The sequence below is a fragment of the Chelon labrosus genome (genome assembly GCF_963514085.1).
Source record: "Chelon labrosus genome assembly, chromosome: 17".
Classification (NCBI taxonomy): Eukaryota; Metazoa; Chordata; class Actinopteri; order Mugiliformes; family Mugilidae; genus Chelon; species Chelon labrosus.
The window spans coordinates 19,810,450-19,837,256 of NC_140350.1; the positions used below are offsets into that span (position 1 = coordinate 19,810,450).

General features: G+C 43.3%; 1 protein-coding gene across 8 annotated transcripts in view; it reads left to right on the forward strand.

Annotated features, from left to right (window-relative positions):
- The first annotated feature begins 3,622 nt into the window (after positions 1–3,622).
- tcf7 (transcription factor 7) overlaps positions 3,623–26,807 on the forward strand; it is a 63,824-nt gene continuing 40,639 nt past the window's right edge. For all 8 annotated transcript variants that reach the window (XM_084564110.1, XM_084564103.1, XM_084564104.1 and 5 more), the window contains exons 1-3: positions 3,623–4,118; positions 4,418–4,487; positions 5,837–5,943. In XM_084564110.1, coding sequence (XP_084420236.1) covers positions 3,936–4,118; positions 4,418–4,487; positions 5,837–5,943 — 360 coding nt within the window. In that variant the 5' untranslated portion in view covers positions 3,623–3,935. The remainder of the gene's footprint in view (positions 4,119–4,417; positions 4,488–5,836; positions 5,944–26,807) is intronic.

Below are 26,807 nucleotides of genomic sequence, written 5' to 3' on the forward strand. Positions count from 1 at the left end.
GGACCGATGAAGCCGGGTCATGTGCACTTAAAATACGACGAATGATCTGACGAGAATAATCAAACAGCTCACAGCAAACAAAAAGAGAGAGAGAGAGTGAGAGAGAGAGAGATAGAGAGAGAAAAGGTGTTTGTAGGTCAGAGCCTCTCTGAGTATTTCAAGAGTGACAGCTTGTTGAGCGAGCGTGCTCATCTCTGGGTTTCTGTTTTGTATCAGACTGTAGCCTATGGCCTTAGGTGAACCTGTGAACCCATGTGATGAATGTGCGTTAGCTATCAGCGCAGATAATCATGGGAACTGTGTTAAGATCAGAGCGCGGAGGGCTCACGAGGCGGCGTGGCCCACGCAGGAGAGGTGCTGTCTCTCTGGAAAAAACAGCTGTCTATATTTAATCAAGGCGAATAAACAAGGAGTTTAAACAACTCATTTATAATTTAGATTTGCATACATTAAAACTGCTCATTTTAATCTTTTTATTAATATGCATCAACGATATTGTATAAATATGCAGTTTTATGCAAATACCGGGCCCATTTTCTGTTTGTATTTAATTCTGTTTCCCAGCTGTGGATCATCATTTTCATTCAAGGCAACCAACTCAGATTAAGTCAAATATTAAGCCACAGCATGGGAGTGTATAAATATTTCTCAATTAAAAACTCTGAAGACCAGCTATGCTACTGTATCAGCATTAAAAATGCATTGGCACTGGGAGGAAAATAGGGGAAGGCAAGTTACGAGTTTGATAAGACATCAGAACTTCAAGTCTACATCTTTGAACTGTGTTGTGTTTTTTTTTCTTCTTCTTCTTCTTTCCTTCCCCCAATCGAGTAGTTGCAATAGCTAGCACTTTTTTTTTTGCTGTTTTGGAGACTGTTACAAAATCTGGGGGATGTAAGGACCAGCCAAAAACACGCTGTGCCTCTGTTATTGATGAGCATGCCGTGCCTTCTGATGTTTTTCACAGAATGTCCTACATTTCGCTGCCTCTTGCCTGAGCCGCCGCTTTTCTGTCGATGCAAATGAGGAGTTTTGTTCTGAAATGTGAAAACTACCGAATGAACAGTGTGACAACGGCTGCTACAAAAGGACTGCTGAGATAGGGGTAAAAGTCACAGTGCATAATTACCAAAGTTATCAACTAACTCGATAATAATAATAATAATAAAACCCCAGCAACATGTCGTACTAGTTGCATCTTTTCACAATAGTCTCAGTGGAGCTGCTTGAAATTAGTGAAATTTGTTTGTTCATTGTAGATTTTTATGTCAACCAATCAGAAGAAAGAGTCGGCGGAGCTTCAGGTAAAGCCTGCAGCTAATTGGATCACCTGTTTCACGGTAAAGGCAGCATCCACAAAGAAGTTATATTTTTTTGAGTGTATTTTGTGTTGTGTGCCAAACAGAATCAGTTTCATAAGACAGTCGAGATGCTGCATGTAGTCAGCAGCTGAAAACATATGATGCAAGTGCACAGTATAAGCAAATGCACGGATTTTAAGTTCATTGATGTGTTTAATATTTAATATACGGGCGCTGATAATATTCCAAAGCCAATGTGTGATAAAGTATGAAATGAAAGCACTCTGGGTCTTTATTTTTGAAGCTCTAATGTGTATCTTGCATACACCAGTGTTGCGTACCAAACCATGTATAGTCTAAACGTCACCAACCGAGGATGCATATGCACGTTTCATGCTTCCACAGTTCATCTTTTAATCTTAAACGTGCACTAATGTGACCAAAGCAACAGCATGCAAGGAAACGCTTAAGGAAAGCATCTTTGGATGCAAAGGTGAACAATCTTCAAAGTGTTAAATTAGGACAAAAATTCAAAGCGAATCACTCTCTTTTGGAGATAATTTGATCTTAAACTAGTTAACAACAAGCGCTAAATTGGGATTGTAGCTGATCTCCAAAGTAGTGAGCCACGTGGTTCTCATTTCAATGTTGTAAACAGGAAACAGAGTAAAAGAAATAAATGGAAAAACCTCTGTGCATCCTGTGGTACCTGTGTAATAATCAGTGGTGGAGGAAGTGAGAGCAATATCACACTGTTAATACGCTTCAGTTCACGGAAAAACCTTTTATTTTAGTTACAGGAAGTAGTAATTTTACAGTGTTCTTAAAAGTATTCTTGGTGTTTTGGGTGGAGGTAGTTGCCTCTATTTAAAATTATGTTATTTTACTCCTTAACAAAGCATCATATTTTATACGTTTGTGATATGTTTTATGGTAAACTGTAGCTTCCAGATAAATAAAGTAGCAGAGTAATCCTTAAGAAATGTTTAATTTGTCCTTAAATACTCGAGTGTGCTTACAGTGCATTCATGTTGCTTACAGTGCATTCATGTGCTCCTACGATGATCTCATTTCTCAAGTTGGGAAGTCATTTTTCGACAGGACGTGTCACATATTCTTTCCACCAAGTGCTCAAACGACAAGTTCGTGACATTTTATTTGAGTCACGGCATATGATTAATCTCAGACATATAATAAAAACATCTCATGTTGGCTAAAAGTATGGTGCTGACAAGTTTAAGTTTGTGTTAGGGTTACGTACATCCGCCACGTTTTTGCAGCAAGACGCCATTAAAATATATGCAATGCCAATAAAATAACGCTAGTAACGTAACAAATGATAGATTTTGCTTTGGCTTGAGAGATTAAGAGCCAAACTGTTTTGGTGATACTGAAGGGAATATTAAAGTAAACGGAAAGATTTCCTCTTGCGCTTTCCCCTAAAGGGAACACTTTAAACAGGAGCTTAACGGTGCAAACAAATTACGCCACTCGACAATCGTTTAATTTTCTTAGTAAATAATGAATTTTTCCAAATCTTGCGACGTCACGGTATAATTTAACATCTGAATTTTTTTTTATTATAATTTAAATGCTTTTATTTGATAGTAAGTATGTGTCAGGGGTTGTCACGTAAATACCGGATACCGCCATTGTATCCTTGAAATTGAAATTGAAAAAGATATATATATATATATTTTTTATCACCGGAAATAAAAAAACAAAAACAAACGGTGCTGCTGTGATATAAAACCAGAACATACAATGCTATCAACAGTCCTGACAGCAGCCTTAACTTTTTAGGTATCCAATAAATAAACTTTATTCTATACAATAAACTTAATTGGAAAAAACATATATATATAATGCAGACGTGCTCAACGACTGGTCATGAGGCAGAACAAAATTATTTATATTAAAATTTTAAATTTGAGGTAGAAGGACATTCGGGACAAAAAAAAATCAACCACAATGAGAAATAAAATAAAAATAGAAGATGAAAACATATACATCATTCATCTTTAAACCATGTATCTTGCAATTTCACAATTTTTTTTCACTTTTTATAGAGTTTTTACACCATAAATATTTGATGCATCCTTTAAATTCGCATGCAAATCCTATAAAGCAGGGAAGTTTTTGAAGGCATCATCAGCCAGGGGACCGTGGATGGTTTTAACACGCCCCTGGAAGTCATGAATAATGCCTGTTCAGCTGAGCTCAGGGAGGCGATGTCTCTTTAAGAGACTCAACCCTCCGCAGAAACAATCGTACAACCCCCCAACAAGTCATCGGACCTGTCAATCATCCGGTCGGCGCCCTTTGATGTCGGGACTCCTCGCCTTGTCTTGGGCTCAAATGAGCTGTTTGCTGTTGTAGGGAAACATTAGTCTTCTACCAACCAACCAGCCGGGGGACGCCACATCTCAACTTTTTTTTTATTTTATTTTTTTTTTAAGAAAACTGCATGCGCTGGGGCTTTCTGCACTTCGGAGTCGCCCCAGACTGAGGACATTTCCCTTCTTTTATTTACACTTTTTTTGTGTTTTCTTTCTTTTTTTTTTTTTTTTTCCTTCTTCTTCTTCTTCTCAAAGAAAGTAGAGTGGTATAACATCGCAGGGGAGTAAAGTAGACATGCCTCAGCTCAGCAGCGGCGGCGGGGACGACCTGGGAGCGAATGATGAGATGATATCGTTCAAAGACGAAGGGGAGCAAGAGGAGAAAATCCAAGAAAACGCGTTCACGGAGAGAGACCTGGCCGACCTCAAGTCCTCTCTGGTGAACGAGTCGGAAATAAATCAGAGTCCGAACGCGGCGGTAGGTGGCACGGAGTGTACGCACGAGAGAGAGAGAGAGAAGTGTGTGCGTGGAAAGCTTGTTTTATTTTACGCGCTGCTTGACAAGCGTTTTTGAATGAAAACGCGCAGCGAGTTGCATTCACGGCTGCAGTTGTAAAATGCAGGTTTACTACAGGATATGGAATGAGCCTTAAAGTGTCACTACAAACTCGCTGTCACAGCCGAGCTCATTTTCATTTTTAGTTATTTATATCCTTTTGTTGTTATTGTTGTTGTTGTTGTTGTTTGTTTTGGAGTAACTTTCTCCGTGTCTTCCAGGCGGTCAGACGCGGACAGCAGGGCGAGCAGAGGGGCTTCCCGGACAAACACCGGGAGCATCTCGACGGTGGTAAGAAAAAAAAAAAAAAAAAAACATTCAGAAACACTCACTCGCATGCCACTTGAGTAGACTTGTATTTCAGTGGCACTAAAGCAAAAAACAAAACAAAACAAAAAAACAAAACCACCCACTGTGTCAAAGTAACAAGTATTTTGGTGACGAGGACACGTGCAGCCGCTGCTGCGTTAACTTCAAAGACTTTGTTTTCAGGTGTACACTATAAAAAATGTCCAGCATCTCTTCAGCTCAGTGTTTTTATATCACTTCATGAGTGGTTTTCCTCTATTCCCCATCTTACACGACGTTAAATCTCCTTTATTTTCCATAAAAATAAAACATGCACACACGCCTTATGTGTTTCTATATGCTTTTTAGATCTTTAGCCTAATTTGAGTCATTTTTATTTCTTTTTTTTTTGGAGTGTAAATTGTTGCCAGGGTTTACCAAAAGGAGAGGTCAACCAGGGTCGTTGATATGTTCCTTTTCTGTAGGCTTACCACCCGTATTAACCCTCCTTTACATAAATGCACAGTTACACGGCAGCTTTAATTATAACCATCACTCCCGGGTTGTGTACTTGTTTTTGTGTAACTCATTTCAGTCTCCTGTAAAAGGAAAAAAAATATCCGTTTTGAGCAAAATCCCCATCAAATGCCATTTTGCGGTTTCTGCCGAGGGTCTCGGGGGGGAAAATGCGAAACCCGCAGGCTTCAAAATACGAGCGCGGCGGCGGCGTTATTTCACATTCTGTCACTCCGGCTCTGGCCACGTTAAAAGTTTTGTCACTTTCTGGAGATGCTCTGCAGCGTCACGGGAGGCTATGTTTGTCTCTTGTGTTTTTCGAGCAGGTATAACAAGCCACTTATAGCTGACCCACAGACAGAGAGAGAGGGCCTCTGATGCCTAATATGGGTGGTGGTAGGAAATAAATTAACACATAGGCTACAGTAGTTCACGCCTCTCAGGCTTGGTGACGGTTGTAACACTTTTGTCTCCAGTATTGTAGTCGGTGCTCGTACAAGGATATAACATGTAGTGGCGAGAACACTTGTAAATAGCTGACTTGCTTTGTATGCACATTTATCTTGGGTGTCTACTTTTTTTTGTGCTAAATCAATTAGCAGCATTGTGGGAGTAAGTATCAGATTTATTTCAAATCCTCACAAGCACTGTATAAGTAAAGATTTTTGAATTAAATTCTGAGCAGCACCACATTTATCCCCAAAAGAGCCTGGTTATAAAATTACTCAACAAATGTACAAATGTGGCCTTATAACTTTTTTTTTTGTTTGTTTGTTTGTTTTTTAATAGTTTATAACTCTTGTTTTTTGTTTTTTTTCCCCCATGTCTAACCTTAGTGTCGAAGCAACAAGATGGAGGCATGTACAAGTCACCGACGTATCCAGGGTATCCGTTCCTGATGCTGCCAGACCCCTATCTCCCCAACAGCTCCGTTTCTCCATCTGTAAGTCCACTTATGTTTTCTCCTGCTGGCTACAGTGCACCGGTCACTGCTTCTCTCCTAATGTTTTGGGTCTTTTTTGTGTTTGTGTGGACAGTTTTACCTCCAAAACATTATGTCCCACTTTGGATTTTTTTGCATTTTTAGTATCCAGGACCAAACTCCGAGCACATGGCGCGGCACTTCACAAGCCTTATCTGATAAACAGTTTCCAGTGTTGGTGGGGATGCTTTTGCATCCCAGAAAAAAAAAACACACACTAATGGATGGACGTGCTTTGCATGTTTGCAAATGCGGAATTAGAGGCCAAAAGCCTGAAGCAACAAACGTGGATATTAATAATAAAGCGGTGGAGATCGTTTTTGGTTGAAGGGAAAAAACACATATTCTTGATATTTTGCAATTTCCTCATAATTCCTCTCCATTTTTGTGCATTTAATCCTTAAAAAAGGTGAATTTATCCTCACATTAGCCAAAAAATATTCTCGCTTTTGCATTTTTAGCTGCGATCAGCGGACCGTGGCCTCGACTACAATCTCTGAAACATCTTTTCTACAACATTACAGAGAATTTTTAATGGCTCCTGGCTTTGAAGTGGTTTTGAACAACAATATCTTTAGGAAATATTGATTTTCATTTGAGCTTCTCGATTACGTGACGATTACGCAACGCGCTCGTCTGGAGGTTGAGTCCCAGAAATGCTTCGGCAATTCCAATTACAAAGCGCAAACAGTCAATTTGTTTTAGCCCAGTGCTGAAACATGCCTGCACTAGTGACGCGAATGGCCATGTAGGTGCATAGGAGGCCCCGTCAGGCGAAGATGACTGTCGCATCACTGCAAGTCGTCACAAACTTTACATGTGCTCTGATTTGGCTTTGAACTGTGCTCCCCCCCCCCCCCACACACACACGCACTCACACACTCACTGCCTTGTAAAATAAAGCTGTATTTATAACGGGAGCGAACTGAAATCAAAGTGCCGCAGCCTCACGAGGCAGAGCAGGTTAAAAAAAAAAAAAAAAAAAAAAAAAAAGAGAGAAGAACTTGTTTTTGTTTACGCCTTTGCCGGAGCTGATTGATGTCGTCATCGCGAGCCGTTTCACATGACGTTTTCCATCTGTTTGCGCCGAATGACAAGAGGTTTGCAGCAGCCGTAATAGCAGCTCTGAGTGTTAAACCGCTAAAAGAAACATCAGAAAGACTCGTGGAAGGATTTCAAGTATGCACTATCACTCATCCAGCCAGACAGGCCTAAAAAATTAATCGCAAAAATCCCTTCAAGTCACCCATAAGAGCCAATAACCGTGGATAGGCTGACTAATTGCACCAAACATGAGGAGTTGTGCCTAATTCATTTTTCACGTGCTGCGTAATCCTGTTGCCTGAATTGCCCCCCCTGCTCCAGCAGACAAGACGTTGCTAAACAGCATAGATGCCTGTTTGTGAGCTCACATGTGCTGCAGGCTGATTTTAATACGAGGCGCAGTCGAGGAGGATTCTGCTGTATCACAAAATCTGCACCATGGCCAGAAAATGTGATTTCTCTCTCTCTTTTTTTATTTTTTTTTTAATGGCACTTTGAAGTTCCCGAGAGTGTTTTACAACGCTGTCAGCGGCTGGTCATGGGAGATTTGAAACGGGCCACTGAAGGGTCAGAAAAGCTGACAGTCAGTCGTTACAGACCAGTAAAATAAGGGCGTTTTTATTTTCAGTTTCCAAGCTCATGCAGTGTCTGTTGAAGCTGTTTCTTTGCTCAGTTTAAATGCACAGTGTGTACGTTTTGGTTGCCTGTTGCTTTTTTTCACGCTAACTCATGTACAAAGCTGGTGGAGTTGATTTTAGAAACGAGAGCACCTACAAAAATAGCTCACTTGTTTGTTTATGTAGTAGCATCGCCACTTGTTTTTGCGGTTTTACACCTAAAGGTGAGCTTGTTTAGAAAGGTACGTATGTACTACGGCGTCTCAGAGGAAATCGCATTCCTCCTGAGTCTGATATTCTCTGCCCGGGTTGGCTGAGAATATAATTGAATGAATCCTGGTGCGAGGGAGCGCAGTTTCCTTCTTCTAGCTTGTCGTTGCATAACACAAGCACATCCGGCATCGTGTTAGACAAACACGGTGAGCAAAGTGTGATGGTATGTGTCGCTCGTCGGCGAGCCTCTTCTCTTCTCCTCTCCTCTCTTCTCTTCAATCCGACCCTGAAGTGCCAAACCCCGCGAAAGAAGCCTCTCAAGAAGATCGCTCTTGTCGAGGGTGGGATTGGAGGTGGAGGTGGAGGTGGAGGTGGGGATGGAGGGCGAGGAGGAGGGGGGGGAGATAAAGAGCACTTTCTTTCCCCTGTGCGTCTTCGAGACTCCACACAATGCTCACTTGTTGCTGCTTCCCTTGTAATTAGCCCGCTGGTTGTGTGGCAGTAGCGGCGCATCGGGCCCCGTCTACCTGCCACTTGAAAAGGCTGAGAGTAGTGGTTTGTGGGATGTGTTTGGTGGGGTGGTGATGAAGGGGGGGTGGGGGTGAAGGGGTCGGTGGTGATTATGGATTGAAGAGATGGATCACAACTGCGCTGTGATCCCGGTCACATGCTGCGCTGCGTCGTTCGCACGGCGCAAGGGCTTCACTTTTCTTCCTCTTGCTTCTCATGTTAGCTCAAGGAAGTCTTCCTTGAAGTCAGTTATTGTATCTTGAGCAGCCCCCCCCCCCCCCCCCCCACACTTCATTTTTCCAGACGATTAAGTTTTTGGATCCGACCAGCGGCGTGAACCCAGAAGATATTCATAAATGTAATAAGCAGCAAGCAAGTGCTTAGATTCAAGGAGATGAAAGCAGATTTATCAGAATAATTGATGCGCTTTCTGTCAATACTTTAGTTTTATGTGGCTTTCTTGGTCAACTCACACGTTCAGCGATAAGAACGTAGACTCTAAATCACCCGTCTATCCCTGCAGAAGACTTTTTTTTCCCTTCTTCTGCAGATGATTTCGATTGATCGGTGTTGGTTCAGCTCTGCGGCCATGTGTTCAACCGCCGCAGAGATATATTTTCTTAAATCGTGAAATCATTCCAGAGTAAATTCATCCTCTAACCTACGGTGTCGCTCTTCCTCGTTGCGTCTCATCCTCGAACCGCTTCCCGGACCAAAGCGAGGCGTTTGAGGAGATTTTGTTTCCGCGCCAACTAATTATTCCTGCATCCATAGGTGGCGTTGTTATCTTGTTGTCGTTTACCGGCGAAGTCCAACACACAACAACAGTTTCTCACAAGCTTTCTGTATTCCTGTAAAAGTGCTGAGCTCATTGCGAGAGCGTCGTCTGAATGGCTGAAAGTCAGAATTTAAATGTAATATTTGTCTGTCTGAGTCTTTGCCTCCCCATCTCTGGGTAAAGCGTGTGGGTACATGTTTCATTCTGCGAGTGTAGTCTGGTTTTTACATGAGGTTATTTGTCCCTTTTTGAATATATATTTGTGTAACTGATGCGTCGCTGCCTGGCGGAAAGAAAGTTTGAATACAAACCTGTCCACAAACAAGAGGAAGGAGAATTTGCCAGAGCTGCTGTTGCCCTGCAAGATTTTATTTCCCAAAGCAAAATATCCGAAATGGACGCAAAGACGGATAAAGCGCGCTGATATTATTTGGGGATTAATGTTAACATCTTTACAAAGTGACTGCACACTAGAGAGACCGCTGCAAAGTCCTTTCTTATCCCATTCAGCGATAATGCTCTTTATTAAAGCATTTCATGGGACATTTCACTGTTGGTACATTAATGGAGATATCAGCCATCCTTTCAGGGGAAGTGGCCAAAGAAGGAGATTTGCAGGGATTCGGAGATATGACTAAACTCCCTCGGCTTGTTGTCTTTGGATAAAGGTTTATCTGGAGTGTGTGAGGCGGTTTTTGTGTGCATGTGCACGCTTGTTGTCCAAGTTCATTACACTAAGTCATTTGTATGTATCTAAGGTTTTGCATGTTTTTTGTTATTATTATTTATTTCGTTTTTTTTAACGTGTGTTTGTGTTCATTTGCATGTTTTCTCCTCCAGTTTGTTGCCTCAGGCTTGTGTTTGTATCCGGGGGTTCATGGTGTGTTTTGTGTGCTAATGTTTGCCGTGTGTTGTGTGAGTGCGGCGTGTTCTTTCCCCAGCTGTGTGTGTGTGTGTGTGCGTGTAAAACGCTGTGGATTACCAGCAGACAGTGTTTTTGAAGGGATCTCTGTCGTCTCAGGGAGTCAGACCCGAGCAGAGGGAAGACGCCGCTGCAGAAATAAGCGCTTCTCACTCTTCAGCATCCACTCATCTTTCTCCCAACTCTCTTTCCTATTCGCCTTTTCATTCCTCGTCCTCTTTTTACAAGCACCTGTCAACCTCTGTGTGTCCTTTACAGCACATGTGAACTATAAAAATCGTGGACCCAGAGAAGGGATAAAGCCCAAGAGCTCCATTAACTCTTGAGTTATAGGTATTAAGGGTATTAGACATTCAACCTGGAGGACTTTGTTGTTGGAAAGCATCGAACCTGTTTTATTTAGCAACACCCCGAAGCTCCACCAGTTGCTGGGAGTGCTTCTGAGTAGCTGAAAATATCTGTGTTTATCCCTGCTGCACTATCAAGTTACCGCAGCGTGTTCGTCGCTGATGTTGATCAATGCTTGATTTTGGTTTCTGAAGGGATTGAAGAGAGAATGAACACAAGAAACTCTGTGTTTACTATTAATCACATGACCATTTATCGCACGCTTCCACAGCTGACTAACGGCTGCAGTATTTCCCCTAATATGTGTGATATTAGTGGGCAGTGTGGGCTGCTCATTGGAAAGCAGGAGGTGCGATCGTTGTTTCGCGGACAAACCTCATGCGACAATAGATTTTGAATAAATACGTCTGGCATCTTCCACAGTCAAACTCTTTAGTTGTCTGTGACTCGAGCTCCGCTTCCTGAACGGGCTTCACAATAAAAGCTTATTACGCTATTCCGGCTGCAGCGTTAATAATTAAGAGGATACGAGCTCTATAAATGATGGCACGTTTGTGAACCGTGAAAGTTCTCTGTTAAAGAAATAAAGCAGCAGCAGCAGCAGAAGAAGAAGAGCTTGTTGTGTCTGATTGTTCTTGGAGGTGGAATGGTGTTTGTTTGACCTGCCCACCAAAGCAAAAACAGTGGCTGTACATTTTGTGAAGTGGCCCGTGACTAATGCATAAGGGGAGATTGATGGTTAGTGGTTATATTTTAACGAGCCCAGATTTCAATCAATAAAGAATACGCATCAAAGGAGCTCGGTGCGTTTGGTGTGTTTATTGTTCAGTTCGGATTTCGGTTTTTACGTGTTTTAGTCAAAGTGAGTTTTAATGGGAGTCTGATGAAGCCGGTTCTTAATGTGATTCAAAGGGGGGTTTGTTTTTAGCTGAGCAACACTAGTCAAAACTCTCTACGCAGACTGCGAGACGGTGGGCTTGTTTTATTCTTGGGGTCATTATCTATAAATTGTGAGGCAGTTGAACCTAATATTTGATATTTGGCTGCATGCAGTTGTCGTCACTGTCAGAGAGGCTGTGAAACTCCCTGTGATGTGGAAGCTGTGGTCACACGAAGACGTCAGCAAGCTCTGAAGACAACACACCGCTGTAAAACACTTTCCCGCTCAGTGCACCTGGACACTGACTGTAAATGGCTTACTATATTAACCGGCTTCTTTGGGATAACAGTAAATGTTTGATTTAAATGCAGGTAGAAGTTACGCAGCCAGTCAGAGGAATTTACAAATCTGCGTTTAACAGCTCAGTGTGCTCTGTTTCGTGGTGGTGGGGGGGGGATTTCCTGCTCACTTGACATTTCATTTCACTTACCAAAAAAAAAAAAAGAAAAAGCATGTTTGGGAAAGGTAGGGGTGAAGCATCGTCATTTCTAAGACTGTTACGGCTCAGCTGGAGTGTTTGTTTTGAACAGTTTAGCCCTCGAAATGTCCCTTTGTGGCCATCTCTGAACCGAAACTAGGATTTCCAAGTCATGCAAGGAGTTTGGTCGCGTCTGCCCGCTTCAACGGCTCAGCTTGTTTGTGTTTCCTTTGCGTTAAAGTTTCATGTCTTCTTAAACTTTTTCATGGGTCTCCTCCTCTTCCTTGTATCCATTCAGAAATCGGCCGCTCTTGCTCCCCCTCCCCGCCCCCCTTTCCTCCTCCTTGTATCTCTTAAATAATACGAGTTCGATCCTCCAAGATCAAGGGAATGGCATGTGTGTGTGCAAGCCTCTAGGATCTTGCCACTTCCTTGTTTCCCATTGTGTTGCGGTGTTGACAGGGGGGTTGTTCAGCCTTCCCTTAGTCCTTTGGTAAACAATGGCAGCAACACAGGCTGAGGCCTCCCTAATCCCTCCTTCATGCAGACCCAAGGGCTGGGATGAGCGGAGCTGGGGCCTCCCTGCCTCTGACTCGCTATGATAAGGACCCCACTCACTCGGATTTAAGAGGCCTAAAAGAAAAGCAGCTTTCACTAGAAGGCAGCAGAGGCTGGGTTTAAACGCAAAGGCTGCACATTGTCTTGTTAAGGTTTTATTCTAGTTAAATATTAATCAACCCTTAGGAGCGTTATCATCGACGTCGCATCCCGTCCAAGTTTTCAAGATAAACTCGCGGAGGATGTGGCATTGTTGTAATGTATGTAAGTGTGAGATTATGGTTTGTATAGCGACAGTTTGGCGCAATGAGGGTAATGATAAGACTTGAAATCTTCATTATTGCTCCGGCCAAACATGCAGAAATCCCCCTTTCTTTGTGCTGAGATGAGTTTCCTCATTTGCATCTCTATAAATAACAGCTAAATAAATACATTATCAGAAACCAGTCGCCTTTTGAAACCTCAAATATAATCTGCAGAAGAAAAACATATCGCTGTTTAGCTTTAATGGTGGAAAGTTGGGACAAGGAGAAGATTCACTGATTTGACGGACGGACATTTACAACATTATATTGGTGCTAGAACCATTAATGAGTCAGCCTGTTAACCCAATCCTGATCGAGTTCCTGTGTCGCTGGGATTAAGTTAATCTGTACATATGCAGCGTTGATTTTGCTGAGATATCTACTAAACCTGGGTGTACCCATGGTATCGGACATGCTGCTCGGTTGAAAAGCAATAACACTTGTGCACCGTAGAGTGCCAGGTACACGGCATGCCTCGATTTACGCTGCAAAGCATGTTGCTGCTGTTTCCAGCTCAAATTAACATTTTACAAGCATTACGGTGCTGTTGTCGTCTCGAGGCGACACTTTGGGCCTTGGCTTCCTCTCCTCCACCTCGTTTTGAAAGTTCCCAGCAGCACCGACACGTGAGTTTGCAAAATTTGCAACTGTAAGTAAAAAAAAAAAAAAAACAACATGCAGACGTTGATAAACGCTGGCAGCGTGATTGTGATGGATAGGACTGTTTGGAGCCGGGTTCTCAACTGAAGGTTAGTTTCATGCTCAGTCGGTTAATGCCGGTTCGTTTTCACTATGGGTTCGTGGCAGTAATATTGGAAAGTAATGCAAAATGCTCCTCAAAAGTCCAGGAAGATTTAATTTTCTGTTTAATTCAACCAAATGTTGTGCAAATGATATTTCTAGTACAGATCAATCCAGGCGGAGGATTTTTATCCTGCGGTGAGGAGCATCACAGATACATAAAATTTATAAATAACCGAGTCTGTGGGTGGACTTGTTTGTCACAGGTTGCTATGTTCAGTCAGTCTCAGGTAGACGAAAGGCCCCGCTGCTTCGCAGACAGGAAATATGGGCAAAAGATCAAAACAGATGCGGATGAAGACTGATAAATAGATTTTTAAAGAGGGAGTGCTGGAGAGGTAAAGGGAGCATTATGAAGGGAGGGAGGGAGGGAAGGGGAGGGAGGGTAAGATTAAAATACAAATGACCATAAGAGCCTCCTCATCGGCCCGCCGGCTTTGAAGTAGCGGCCTGTGAAGGCACCTGAAGAGAAACGGTTCAGAAGACTATTTCAAGAGGCGGAAATGTTTAAAAGAATATCAGAAGAAGAGGGGGGAAAAAAAAAACCCTTTGGATGGCCCCGAGGTGTTTATACCTGTAATTATTCATCCACTTATTTCTTTCCGGCGTTGAGGGAACGTGGGGCGGAGGAGGGGGGGAGGCAGTGGTAGAGCAGTAAAAGACAGGTGTTGGCAAAGGAAGTGTGGGTTTGTTTGATTATTATTAACTTCGTTCCCCCCCCGTCTTTCATACGTTCGTGCACGTTAATACAGATGAAGCACGTAAGCTGTCGCCCGCTGAATTGTCTAACCATGCGAGAGGTGAACGTCAATTTAAGTGTGAGACCTTGCTGCTGTTGGTATGAAACAAAAATGAGAACAAGAGGTTTTGACAGTTAGTAACCTCATGTGGCGTTGTTAGTGCTAGTGTTTCTTTAAATGAAGACCACATTTCCCATAATTCCTCCCACGCATCCTGTCACAAGTAGATGCTAGAGGTCAAACATGTTGAAGAAAGTGTTTTTTCTTTTCCATCTGCCTTTCACTTTTGCCACCATCACCCATTGAATCAAACGCTCAGCGGCTCGCCTTCATTCTTGCGCCATCCTTTACGTTTGTAGTAAAGCATGTAGCATTTCGGATGCACCTGGGTCCGGTGTTGACGCAACAGGTAGTTGAGGGAGAACTCAGGCGAGTTTGCAGAATTCATCGATCAATCGTCTTCAGTCTAGACTAGACTGCCTGCTCTGCGATGAGCGCTTTTAAGGTGTTCGCCTTTGCTCTTAAGCTGGCACAGGAGGTTGTTGCAGGAGAGATAAGCGAAGTGTGGAGAATTGAGGTTAAGTCGTGTACAGTAAGCTTGCGCATCGTGCGAAAGGGGGAGAAAGTGGGACACTTAAGCACTGCAAAAAGTTGCAAACAAAGAGAACGGCGGTCACGTTTTAAGCAGGACCGAAAAAGAGATTTGAACAAAGATTTGAGGTCATGTGTCGGAAGCCGGCTCTTTGTTTGGCCCTCGCTGTTTGTCCGTGAGGTCACCGTGTGTTGTGGGATGTTGCGCCCAGGTGAGTCATTGCCCTGTGGAGCGAAACCGCGCAGAGATTCTTCTTCGTTTGCTGTTTACAGAGTGAGCCGTCCAGACCTCCCAGATGTGTGCGCTCAGCTCGTAGTTAATCAGTGATAGCGGCCTCCCTTTGACAGAGTCACATGTATCAGGCAATGCATCACCGTCCACCTTCACATTTTGAAGTTTTTCAATGTTTTTTGATTTCATATAGCAAAGTTTAAGCTTGTTATTGTGTATGATGTTGGCTTTATGGTAGAAAGAGGCGCCAAATTAACTAAATGTCCAACTCAAGTAAACCGCAGAACTTAAACATCGCTAAAACTTGTGGACATTTTAAAGTAGTGAATTAAAAGAGCAAAAACGTGGCCTTTTCTTTGTCACTTGAACACATTTTCTCTTCACAATCAGTAAACTCTAACCCAGGACCAACAGTGGTAGGTCCTATTAATAGGATCAGTGTGTAGCCCGCTCTGTCATTGTGTGGACATTAAAAGACTCAGTGTGCACACAGAACCACATCACAAACTTTGTAGGTTAGTGGGCCACAATCGGAGGCTGAACCCCTCCTCTCTGGTGTGACCTTGGTCAGTGGAAAATGGCCAAGTATAAACCGCTGACCAGAGGACTACTCTGACCACCTCTCAGCGTCAGGAGGTATCGAGATATATTAAGAACAACAACTAGCATTTAAAATATAAAGTTTATTTAAAACTATAGTAGCACCGAAGCGTTATTCCTGCCATTAGACGCCTGCAGTTGTAGCCTTATTTCTGCCTGATGAAAGCAAAACCATCCATGCAGATACGAAACATAGATGCCACCTTTCTGTGCCACATATTTGTTGTCGTGCAAAATCAAGTGAGACTCAGGTGATTGCGCCCTACACTTGGTTTCTGTCTCTGTGTGAGTGAGAGTGTTTTTTTTTTTTTTCTTTAAAGAAATCATGTGACCTATGGGAATTAAAGTCTTGTTTCATTTCCTCTCCATTACTGTCAATAATCAAGCAGTTTCACAAAGCAAAGTCACTACCTCTCTAGACCAGAATTACCCTCCTCGTATAGTAGTGGCGCGCTCGCATTCATCTCGTACTTTCCGAAAAAGAAAAAAAAAAAGAAACAATCAAATGCCAGATTATTATTTGTTTCAAATCAGAAGTTTAAATCTCGGGGACGTTTAGTAATCATGAATCTGCCTTGATGTGCTGTGTGTCTAATATGTAGAATTAGCCTGCGTGAGTATGTAACACCACAGACCTGTGCAGAAGAAAGAAAGATGAGGAGAAAAGAAAGTTAAGAGCAGTCTGTCTCATGCAAACTGGAAATATTTATCTGCTGTGTAGGTGTTAGACGGTTTAGACTTGGTCTAGACTTGGTCCGCTTGGTAGTAGTGGCGTGTTTCCACTTTAGCATTTCCGGCTGCTTCTCCATCTCGGCAGTTTTCCAGTTGATCGTTTTGGATCAGTGGAGATGGAACGCATCGAGGAAAAGTTAACGGAGGAGGTTCGGAGATGCAAACGTTCGTACGACTCGCGTTCGGGCGAAAGTTTCAGCCGGCGTTGTCGAGAGAGAAGCAGGAAGTAGAAACAAAAAAGACGCAGCGCAGACTAGCGTTTTTACAGAGCGAGCCAGACTGACGAGTGCACGAGTATAAATGGCTCGTACCGGCGTAGGCTACATACGTAGGTTACGCCATCTGTGTGTCGCAGTACCTTAAATGAGCCTTTAGTGAGTTTCCTACTTGTGTAGTTAGCCTCTGTGCTGGCCTTCAGACGACAGCGGCCTTATGCGTATTTGCCACGTGCCCTCTAAGGAAATTTACAACCTGTTTACAGTCTGAGAAACAGAGGTGTGTGCTTCCAGAGTGTGGATCTGGTGCACAGGACGGGATTTTGATTTAGTGTAGTGGATGCGTCTCTTTCCCTCGTCTCGTTTCTTTTGAGCCTGAGAGAACATCAAGACTTTCTTACCAGCTCTTTCTCCCTCTGCACTGCCATTAATAATTAAAATATTCCTCTGCTTCTTTCTGCAAAACTGCGAGGCTCGCCGCCCAAGCGGAGCAGGTATATGACCCGTACCGATGTATTAGTCATTAGGAAACGAGCCATGATTGCGTTCTGTTTACGCAGCAAACGTTTACTGATTGATCACTTGGCTGCTAAAATGTCACAAAAGTTTGCCAGTCAATGTGACAAATTCATAACGGTTGTTATCCCCACTCAGACATGTAAGGACATAAGTTTGAATGTCAAAGAAGGTTAGGGAAATCTGCAAACGTTTGACATTTGAGAAAGAATAGCTGAATAAGTAATCTCTTATCAATGCAACTTTTTATTTTCTGTCAGTTAAGGAGCTGAACTGAGTAATAGCGATGATTTTACAAGTTGTCCTAATTCCTATTCTACATTAAAAACATAGGGTTGCGTACAAAATGTGAATTTTTTAGAAGACAGATTAAAAAATTGGGGATTGTTTTTCACTTAAGTGTTTAAAGTCAAGTCTAGAAGTCTAAGTTTTAAACCGACTGAGCTCAACTATCTTTCCGGCAGAAAACCCCACCCATTGGTGGACTGGCTCTTATCTGATCATTAGTTAATGATCTGAGTGGTTTACCTGATCACTGACTAAAAACAAACAGCTCTTTAGGTTTACTTCATCATTGTGGGTTTTTTACTGTTAAGAAACGTCCATTTATGGTGTGTGGATGTCAGTAATTGATCGCGTCCTGTGATGACTTTACCCTCTCCCACCAGTTTCACCTTCCAGACCTCAACCTCCGCCGCCCGACCTTTGTCATCATTTTAATATGCATGTTATTGAAATAGTGTTCATAAAAATAGTCGACCAAGTGAAACCCTAACCCCATCCTCCGCCTCCTCCTCCTCCTCCTCCTCCTCCCCCGCCTCCTCCACCCGGTGCCCGTGGCTCTGCCCAGACCAGCTGGAGCCTCCACAGCCGCATGAAGCAGCCCAGCACACATGGCTGTGATCTTAAACGCACACACTTGCGCGCACAAACACACACACACGCGAGCAGAAGTCTATCCTCCCTTGTATGATACTCTGTGGAAAGGAAGCAGCCACCACCTTCATATGCTGTTCACACACACACACACGTGTATGTATATATATATATATATCTATATATGACACATATACACACTAAAACCACTAATACTTCCATGTACTGAAATCACACAACACACTTATCCATACTCATATAAACTCATAGTACAGATTCTACTGTATGTCTTCACTTCCTTTTTTCTTATTTACACTGACACTCTTACTTACATCATGAACACAGCCAATGCAGCTGCAGCTGAAGGCACTCTGTGTGTGTGTGTGTGTTGTTTAAAGAGGACACCCTGTTAGCTGTTAATAAATGTTAATTAATGTTTTATCCTTCATGTTTCCTCTGATTGATGGCACCATTTCAAACTTTTACCTCATGGTATCGAAGATATATTCAGCGTAGATCTAATCAGATTCAGAAAGGCGTTGTTTTACTTCGGTCTGCCATTGATTAGATGGCTGATGGATAGCGCTGAGTATTAGTTCCTTCTGTCACAAGTGACTAGTCTGCATGAACATTTAAAATTAAAAGGTTGTTTATTCATTTTTATAGGCCGATGCAGTACGTGCGTGAACAAAACTGCTTACAACCGTCGATTTCTTGTCGTAAACACGACAGATAAGGGCACGTCTGCAAACCCCCAGCCACAGACCGCCAACCGAGAGTCAGACATCACACGGATCTTGTCTGTTGAGATGCTCCCGCGTGGCATTTGTGCTGCTGTCGTGGGCCATTGTTGGGTATCTGTTCAAAGAAGTTGTAAAAGAGAGCATATCCTGTGCTAATTAGCATATCCAGGTATCGTTCAGGCCCGGCTACTTATAGTCTAGTCTGTGTACAACTTGGGCGTATTTACTTGACTGACCAACAGCAGCTAGCTCAAGGTTAGCCGTGTCTTCCCAGTCATTGGTGACTCGGTTGTTCTGTAACCAAAGCTGGGGACACGCTACACAACTTACACAGTCTTTACAGATTCTGAAAAGACTAAGAGTACACGCTGGTTTCAGCAGATTCTTGCATGCCGACTGAAAGACTGAGCATCACACACTTAAAACCTGATGAGGGATTTGTCAAGCCAACTAAAGCCAAGCGAACACATCAAAGTCTTGTGCAAACTCTCGCAAGGGTGACAGTTGTACCCCTCCTGCCATGACTCCATTAATCTGTCCTTCATTTCTGTGGTCCAGGTTCGCCTTATCGCTGCTCTCGCTGTTCGCCGTCGTCATTTTGATATTCCCGCTACTTCCCGTCGTCCTCTGACGCTATTTCCCATCTCCCACCCTCTCTTTTTCATTGGCTGTGTTTGCAGTTGTGTTGGTAATCGGTTCACACTCCCCGACCGTTGTCAACTAGTTCAGGCTGGTACAAACTTTGCCCAACTGGGAATCATGTGCAAAATCTTGTAAAAATAACCACTGCCACAAGCATTAATCTCATGTGCCAAGCTGATACAAGAGTAGACGATGTCACGTCTCACTCTAGCTCATATGACTAATTCTACTGTTAACATTTCCCAGACCTTCCAGTAGCTTATTACCGTTATTCCCACCTGTCCTGTTGTCAATTGTCTAAGCCACTTCCCCCAACGTAATCATTATCAAAAGCCTTCAGTTTGTGTAAGCACATATGTTTTTTGGCGCAGAGTCCATCTGTTAATGTCATTTTTTTATTTTAGCCAGAAAAGGGAGGAATTCCCTCTTCAACAGGTTTCCTCAAAAGGAGCCCAGCCATGCGTCAAATTGATTTCCTACCTTTGTTTCGCCGTGTTTTGCAGACTATGGAGCGACACCCATCCCCGCGTTTTCTGGGCATGGGAACCCTTTTGTGTTTGTCTGCAGAAAACTTAAAGAGACGCGACGCTCACGCAGACGCACACAAGTGGACACGCGATGAGAGCATTAAAAGCGCGAACCGTGATTCCAATTGTGATTCGGGGTGTTGATGGAAAGAGAAAGGGGCGAGGGGCGTGGGGCCGGCCTCGAGCAAACGACTTGTCGCCTCGAAAGAGGAAGGGAAGACAGTAGGCGGACGGAGGCGTGAAATGCTAAAAAGGAAGGCATAAAAAAAAAACACAAACAAACAAAAAAGCTTTAATGACAACAAAGTTGATGTCACTGAAAGCTAAGTATGTGTCAGGAAGTTAACAGAGCTCATAAGCGTTTTTATTCAGTGTTATGAGTGTATGTAGGTGTGTGTGAGGTGTTGTGGTAAATCAGCTTGTGTGAACGTTTTTCAGGGCCAAACGAAAACTAGAGCAACTGAGATATGCAGTGCACTGTGGTCGATCTGCGTGAGCGTCTGTGTTCGTGTGTGTTCGTGTGTGTGTGTGTGTGTGTGTGTGTGACAGGGTGTGGGCGTGCGTGACGGTGTAGGTGTTGCACATAGTACAGGACATGTATGTGGGAAACACTGTATGCACACCAAGGACAGATGAAAGGGAAGAGGTGGGTGGGCAGGAAGTGAACAACAAAAGAAACACATCATCTGATTTATCAGATGGGTACAGATTGGGTTGATCAGATGGAGGAAAAGGCTGATGGAGAAAGAGGAGAAAGTGGCTGAAGAGCGAGGCTGAAAAAAAAAAAAGAGAGAGAAAATTGAAAGCGGTAGAGAGGCCGATCGAGAGCAAGAACAATGAAGGAAGAAGATAACTGCAGTAGCGGAAGGGAGTTAGCAGTAAACAATGAGAAGACGGTAACCGCGTTGTGCACCTGGTGAAACAAAACCACAGCCCCAGTTGAAACAGACTCTTGACACCTTAAGAACACCTTTAACCGTTTCACCACCGCACTCAAGGAAAAAGGAACGCAAATCCAGGGCTAATTTGAATCTCGAAAGTCAGTTTTTACTTTCAACAATAGGAAGTGGACTTGTTTGAAGAAAACCAAACAGAGCGGCAGTAGTTGCCACAGCCAGAGTGAATCATTTTCGCTATCTTTGATTTATTATTTTTTTTTTTCTTCCGGGGCCTGCGTTGAAGTGACGGGGCAGCTCTCTGTTGTAGCTTTCGTTCGGGGCGAGCACTTTCTGTTCGTGGAAACGTCTTGCCACAATTTTCAAAGCAATTATTCAGTAATTTGTGTTGCATTTAATCACCTTTATTAAAACAGACATGTTGAAATCTTTGTGGGAAGGGATGCTAATACAGTGACTACAGCCAGGCACCCAATTCAAAGGAAAGAATGAGCAAATTTAGAGACGGTGACTGTCTCAACTTTCAATTTCAGTTCATCAGCGACAGTCATACGAATAAAATCCTTAGGTTTTCATTCTATATAGGTGAAGGGGTTTACACAGCACTTGTCCCTCTCTCTCTCTCTCTCTCTCTCCCGTTTCTAGAAATTAGGGGGAAGTACAATATGAAAAACAGCTTTTCTTGAGATATTGAGATATCGTACAACTCAATTAAAAGCCTACAAAGAATATCGACGGTTAGATCTGACCTAGAAAAAGGGTGTGATGTTGTGGAAAAAGGAAAGAAAACCCACGTCTTGTGTGTCAGTGTTCGCAAACGTTTTCAGCTTCTTTGTTTATCGCATTTGGCCGAATGAACTCTGGTGCTGATTGCTGAAAACTCTTAGGAAATCCAATAAAAGTTATGTATGCAGAAACAAACAATAAATAAAAAATAAATAAAAAAATGTTTGGATGGAACTACACATCCATCATCGCCGTCTTCAAGCTGCATTCATTCTTGTGGAATCGGCACCATTGCTTCTAGGGATCCTCTGTTTTGACAGACAGACATGCTGTCAGACAAACAGTCTCCACAAATGATGTTTTTATGATCCCCTCGCCGAATCAAGCTCCAGACAGAAGCAGATTTACAGCAGGCGCAGTCACAGTCACAGTCAGCCCATTGTCAGGACCCCAGAGGGATCGTTGGCTCTCCTACTGAGCCTCGCAGCGAGTCGCCCGTCGCTTCTTCCCGATTCTGTCTGTCTCACATCAGTTCTTCTTTTGCCCTTTCGTCTCTCTCCTTCAACCCCATCTCCTGCTCTAATTTCCCTTCTGTTTTTCCCTTTTAAAAGGGGGCCCGGGGTCTTAATGCTGCCAATTAAAGACAGCCATAACTCTGACACTGTTTCAAACAAGCGGCGCAGCTTGAATGCCATGCAGGCTCCAGTTGATCCCCTGCAGAGTCGCATTAGTCCCAGGCCAGTTGGGGCAATGCTGGTTTCAATTAAGCATCCATTAACGAAGCATCAAGCCAGTGGTATGCAGTTTTGATTAGACAAATCAGGGAAAGAAGAACTGTTGATTTATTTATTTATTTTTATATTTTTTCTTTCGCGAATTTCACCACAGGCACAGAATGTCCCGAAATGACCCCGCAGAAACCCCGCTGTCACCAAGTTCAGAAGAGCTTAATTCCAAGATAGAAATAATGACTGATTATTAGCATTATAAATGGTAACTTCGCCGACCATTTCATCTTCATTAAGGTTGTATTGAGGCATCCGTTGGCAGACGGATTCTTCTGTTTGTGAAAGCTCGCTGCTTAAAAACCGTATGACGTGCGATTTTAGAAAATACTCAAATGAGTCAAAAGAAGGCTGGAAACATCCAGTCTGAGCAAAAAACCAACCATGCAAGTGCAAATATATAGAATATGCACCCTTATGTACACATTTCTAGGTTTCCATATTCATTTCTCTCCCTTTCGTTGTGTTTGTGCAGGTCCCCTCAAGGTTATCCAGCACCCTTATTCCATATTAAATATATCCACTTAAAAAAAAAATAAAGGTTTTACAGTACATTTCTCAAACGATGGTTGTCTTTTCCACGGCGTAGCTTATTTTTTTTGGGCACCAAACCTCTTCAGTGCCTTAAAACGCTTGCCTGAATGCACGCGAGATGCTGTTGCACGAAATAAAACCTGGATATTTATACTTATGAAAACAGAAACAGTATTATCAAACTCGGTCGAGCCGAACGGTGTTATTTGAAGCGCGGTGAAAGGAGGGAGACTTCCATTTTACGTGTGCAATAAAACTCCACCGAGGGCAAAGTTTTACTACGTTTTGGCAATAAGGTGTGCATGCAAGTGCATCTTAGTCTTCTCGAGTGTTTGTGTATGTGTGTGAGCACGCCTGTGTTTGTTGTGTACAGTTAAGTGAGGTTAAGCCTGTTGTGGTTTACCATGGAAAATAAAGGCCTCGAGTCTCATTGTCACCTGAACTATATACACACACACAGACACACACACACACACACACACACACACACACACTGCGGCTCCTCCCTAACTGTGTTCTGCTCTTGGTGTTGTTGGTGGAAAATTTTAAAGGTTCACTTGCTCAACTGCATCTCCTTTTTTCCTGTTACCACCTTAAAACGAGGAGAAGTCGCTATCTGCAGACATCTGAACCTACAATGGAAAAATCCTTCAGAAAAGAAGAAGTTGTAGAATGTGGTTTAGATATATTTAGAGAGATTATCATTCCAGTCTGAACCAGTATGTAACTCTCTTGTGAAGTCTTTAATGGGAGGTATGTTTTTTTTTTTTTTTTAATTATCAATCAGGCATCAAATGTGGAAAAAAAAAAACGAGACGCCCCAAATTAGTACATTTGTCGCCACTCGTCATGGAAAGACCTCAAGTTTAAGGTCACATTTTCCAGGTGTTGCATGAAAGAACACAAGGCGGGCAAATTAGAAGTCTTGGAAATTAACTCGCACGACATGAAATTATCTTGAAACACTCCGGCTGAGGTGCTCCTTCACGAGTGGAAATAAAAAAACGGCGGAGTTTGATCGCTGGAAGAAAGGGGGTTGTTCGGCGTCGCAACATTCAGTAGCTGGAGGGAGGAAAAGGAGGGAAGGAGGGGAGGAGGGAAGGAGTCCAGGGTGGGAGCAGCGATCTCTGGTTTTGGCCTCCGCCGAGCTGCTTTGGTTTCTTCGGTTCCCCACCATGTTTCTCTTGGACCCAGATTAAACGAGCGAGGGAGTGAGAGACATAGGAAGAGACTTTAAGACTCAGAAACAGATAAATAGACACAGAGGGAGAGCCATCACACGAGTAAAGAAGATGTGGCGATGGGAGACGGAGCTTGTAGCGCAGACATGTTTCCCTCACGTTATTTATTGATAATTGGAGTTTATTTACTTTAAATTAGTCCTCTAAGGAAAATAAAAGCTTACTAACACAGGCCTACCATGGTCATTACATAATAGGCTGCTCTCAGTTACTTGAGCTGACCGCTATCATTCTGTATAATAGTCCTGTTTGATGAAATGTCATATTTCCATCACTATTTTTACGCCACTTTCCGCCACTGGAGGTTTGAATCCTCTTGTGATCTTGTTGCATGCCCTTCTGCTGCTAAAATTTAGGATTTATTAACATTTAGTTGAACTTCTAATCTTCAGCACGTCGCCCGATTCGACATGAGACCACTTTGCCGCTGAGTGCACGGTCCAAAACCTTGAGTAGTTGGGTAAAGTAAGCATTAATGAGCTGAATTTTGGCAAAGCAAGTCACTGTCTTAAAGTTAAAGGATGCTCCTGTCAGCTGGTTGTTGATTATTGAATGAGACAATCAACAGATAATTACCTCCTACCATTAATTGGTTCAACTTTGTCCCTTCATTTTTCATGATTACTAATTGGGAGGTAGCAGAAAATGAATGTAGAGTTTATCTCTGACTTTTAGGAAACTCTGCAAGATGTTATTGCAGAGGTAGCATGGATAATAAGTAATAATACCAGAAGACAGGTGTTGTACATTGAGAACTACTGTCAACTGTACTGTGGTCCCTAAATGCACAACTGCAGCGCGTTGTCCGTCCCGTGTGTATTATGTAGGAGACTATCGGCTCCAACGAAGGGCGGTTGGAGCCTGGAGGCCCGGCGAGCCATGAGGGCTGCTGCTGGTTAGCCGCTTGGCTCGGGTGGACCGGCGCTGAGAGAGAGAGAGAGAGAGCAAGCGAGAGCAGAGGCCCGGTAACAATTATGGCTTAGTAGGAGTAACGGAGCTGAGCCAGGCAGCTGCTGGTTGTTCTCCGAATATGCAGCATGTGTGCGCTCATGTGTGTTTGTGTGTTTGTGTGTTTGTGTGTGCGCAGTTGAGGGCATCAAGAGGGAGAGATGCTCTCATACGCAACCACATATTTACATTACAAATCTCGACTAAACAATTCGGGCCGACCACAGACGCAAACATCAGACGCTTTTATAGACGGGTCGGACGGATGGGAATGATGGAGGGATGGGGCGGAAGAATGCAGGGACGAGGGCACGAAAAACAAGAAGCGATGGATTTATGGATGAACGGGTGACAGGCACTCTTAAAGGACGGCGCCAGCGTTTTAGCGTGTTTTGAACGCACTTGAAGCCTGAACAGCAAAGTCTGCAACAGCGTTTGGACCGACTAGTCGTCGGTGACGCTTTTGTCTGTTAGGATATTAGACTCAGGCTGCACAGTCATGACAAAGGTTTGATAGATGCAGATAAGGCAGGAAACTAAACATATGGAACACAGCTTCTCACACGTGGAACAAGTGGTGGCTTAAATGACTGGCTTTTGTCGCCTCCTTCCTCACGACATTGTGGTTTTGGACAGGTTAGACGTTCGCTTGTGGGAAATTTGTCTAAAAAGATGTCTCAGCATTGTAAACTTAACCTCACACTGCTGTTGAGTTCTCACCACAGCTGTGGAAGAAGCTTTTCAAAAACAAACAATAAAAAAAAAAAAAAAAACCTTCCCGAAGTGGAAAATCGCCAGAGCGTCTGACACAACCTCAGTTTCCCCGTGACGCCCACAGGGGGAACTTGTGTGAGGATTTACACTTTAAGGTGCACAGAAGGGAGTCTTGACATGAGGAGCGCTAGAAGGAGGAGGAGAAACCGTGGCAGGAGTGAGCAGATGACCGATTTAAAGGCAGAGGTCCATAAGTAGAGCCAGCCACTTTATTTTGGGGTGATAATTACACACTGGGTAAGTCACCATGTTATTTGTACAGATGATCGATAGCGGAATATCAACCCTAGGCCTGTTAGCCAACGGGGCAGCTTGGCAGGCGCCGTGTAAAACGTCAGGCCTTGCCACGCACTCGAGGCTCAAGGGGACCCTGAAAATATAGCCAAACACACACATGCGAGCATAAATACATGCACGGTAAGGCGGAGGGAACATTGTACCCCAGAGATGCAGAGCGGTGGCAGGCGGTCTCTGTGATGCTGCTGCCGCCGTACGCCGAGGCCCCCCTGGGCCTGTGCATGCAGCTATGCGGTGACACGCACCGGCGCTGGCTCTCGCAGGGTTTTGGACAATCTCCACATGTGGTCAGCTGGATGGCAGCGCCCTCGCTCCGCTCTCCCAACATACACAAATGACTCCCGTGGAGCGGTGCTGTGTTGAAACCCTCGACACAGTTTAGGGACTAAACTGAGAGAAAACTATTTTCTGCTTACAGTCGGTTTAAAAAAAGATTACATGCAAGCAAGCAGATAGGTTGCTGATTCACTCCAAGGCGTCGTTTTAATCATGGAGATCGACTAAAAGATGGGAAAGCTTTAATCTTGTTGCTTTAAGTCGATTGATTTGATATTTTGAGTGGTGCATTCACTTGAAATGTCAGCTTTTATGAAGAGGCAAATCATTGTCGCAGTTGTAAATACGCTGCATATGATTGTTTAAAAAGTCAGTAAATGATCTCTCCACCCGTCTCAAAAAAAAAAAAAAAGGGACCACCCCAGGTTAAGACGCACCGTCTTACAACAACAAAAAATAAATAAATAAACGAGGCTGCAC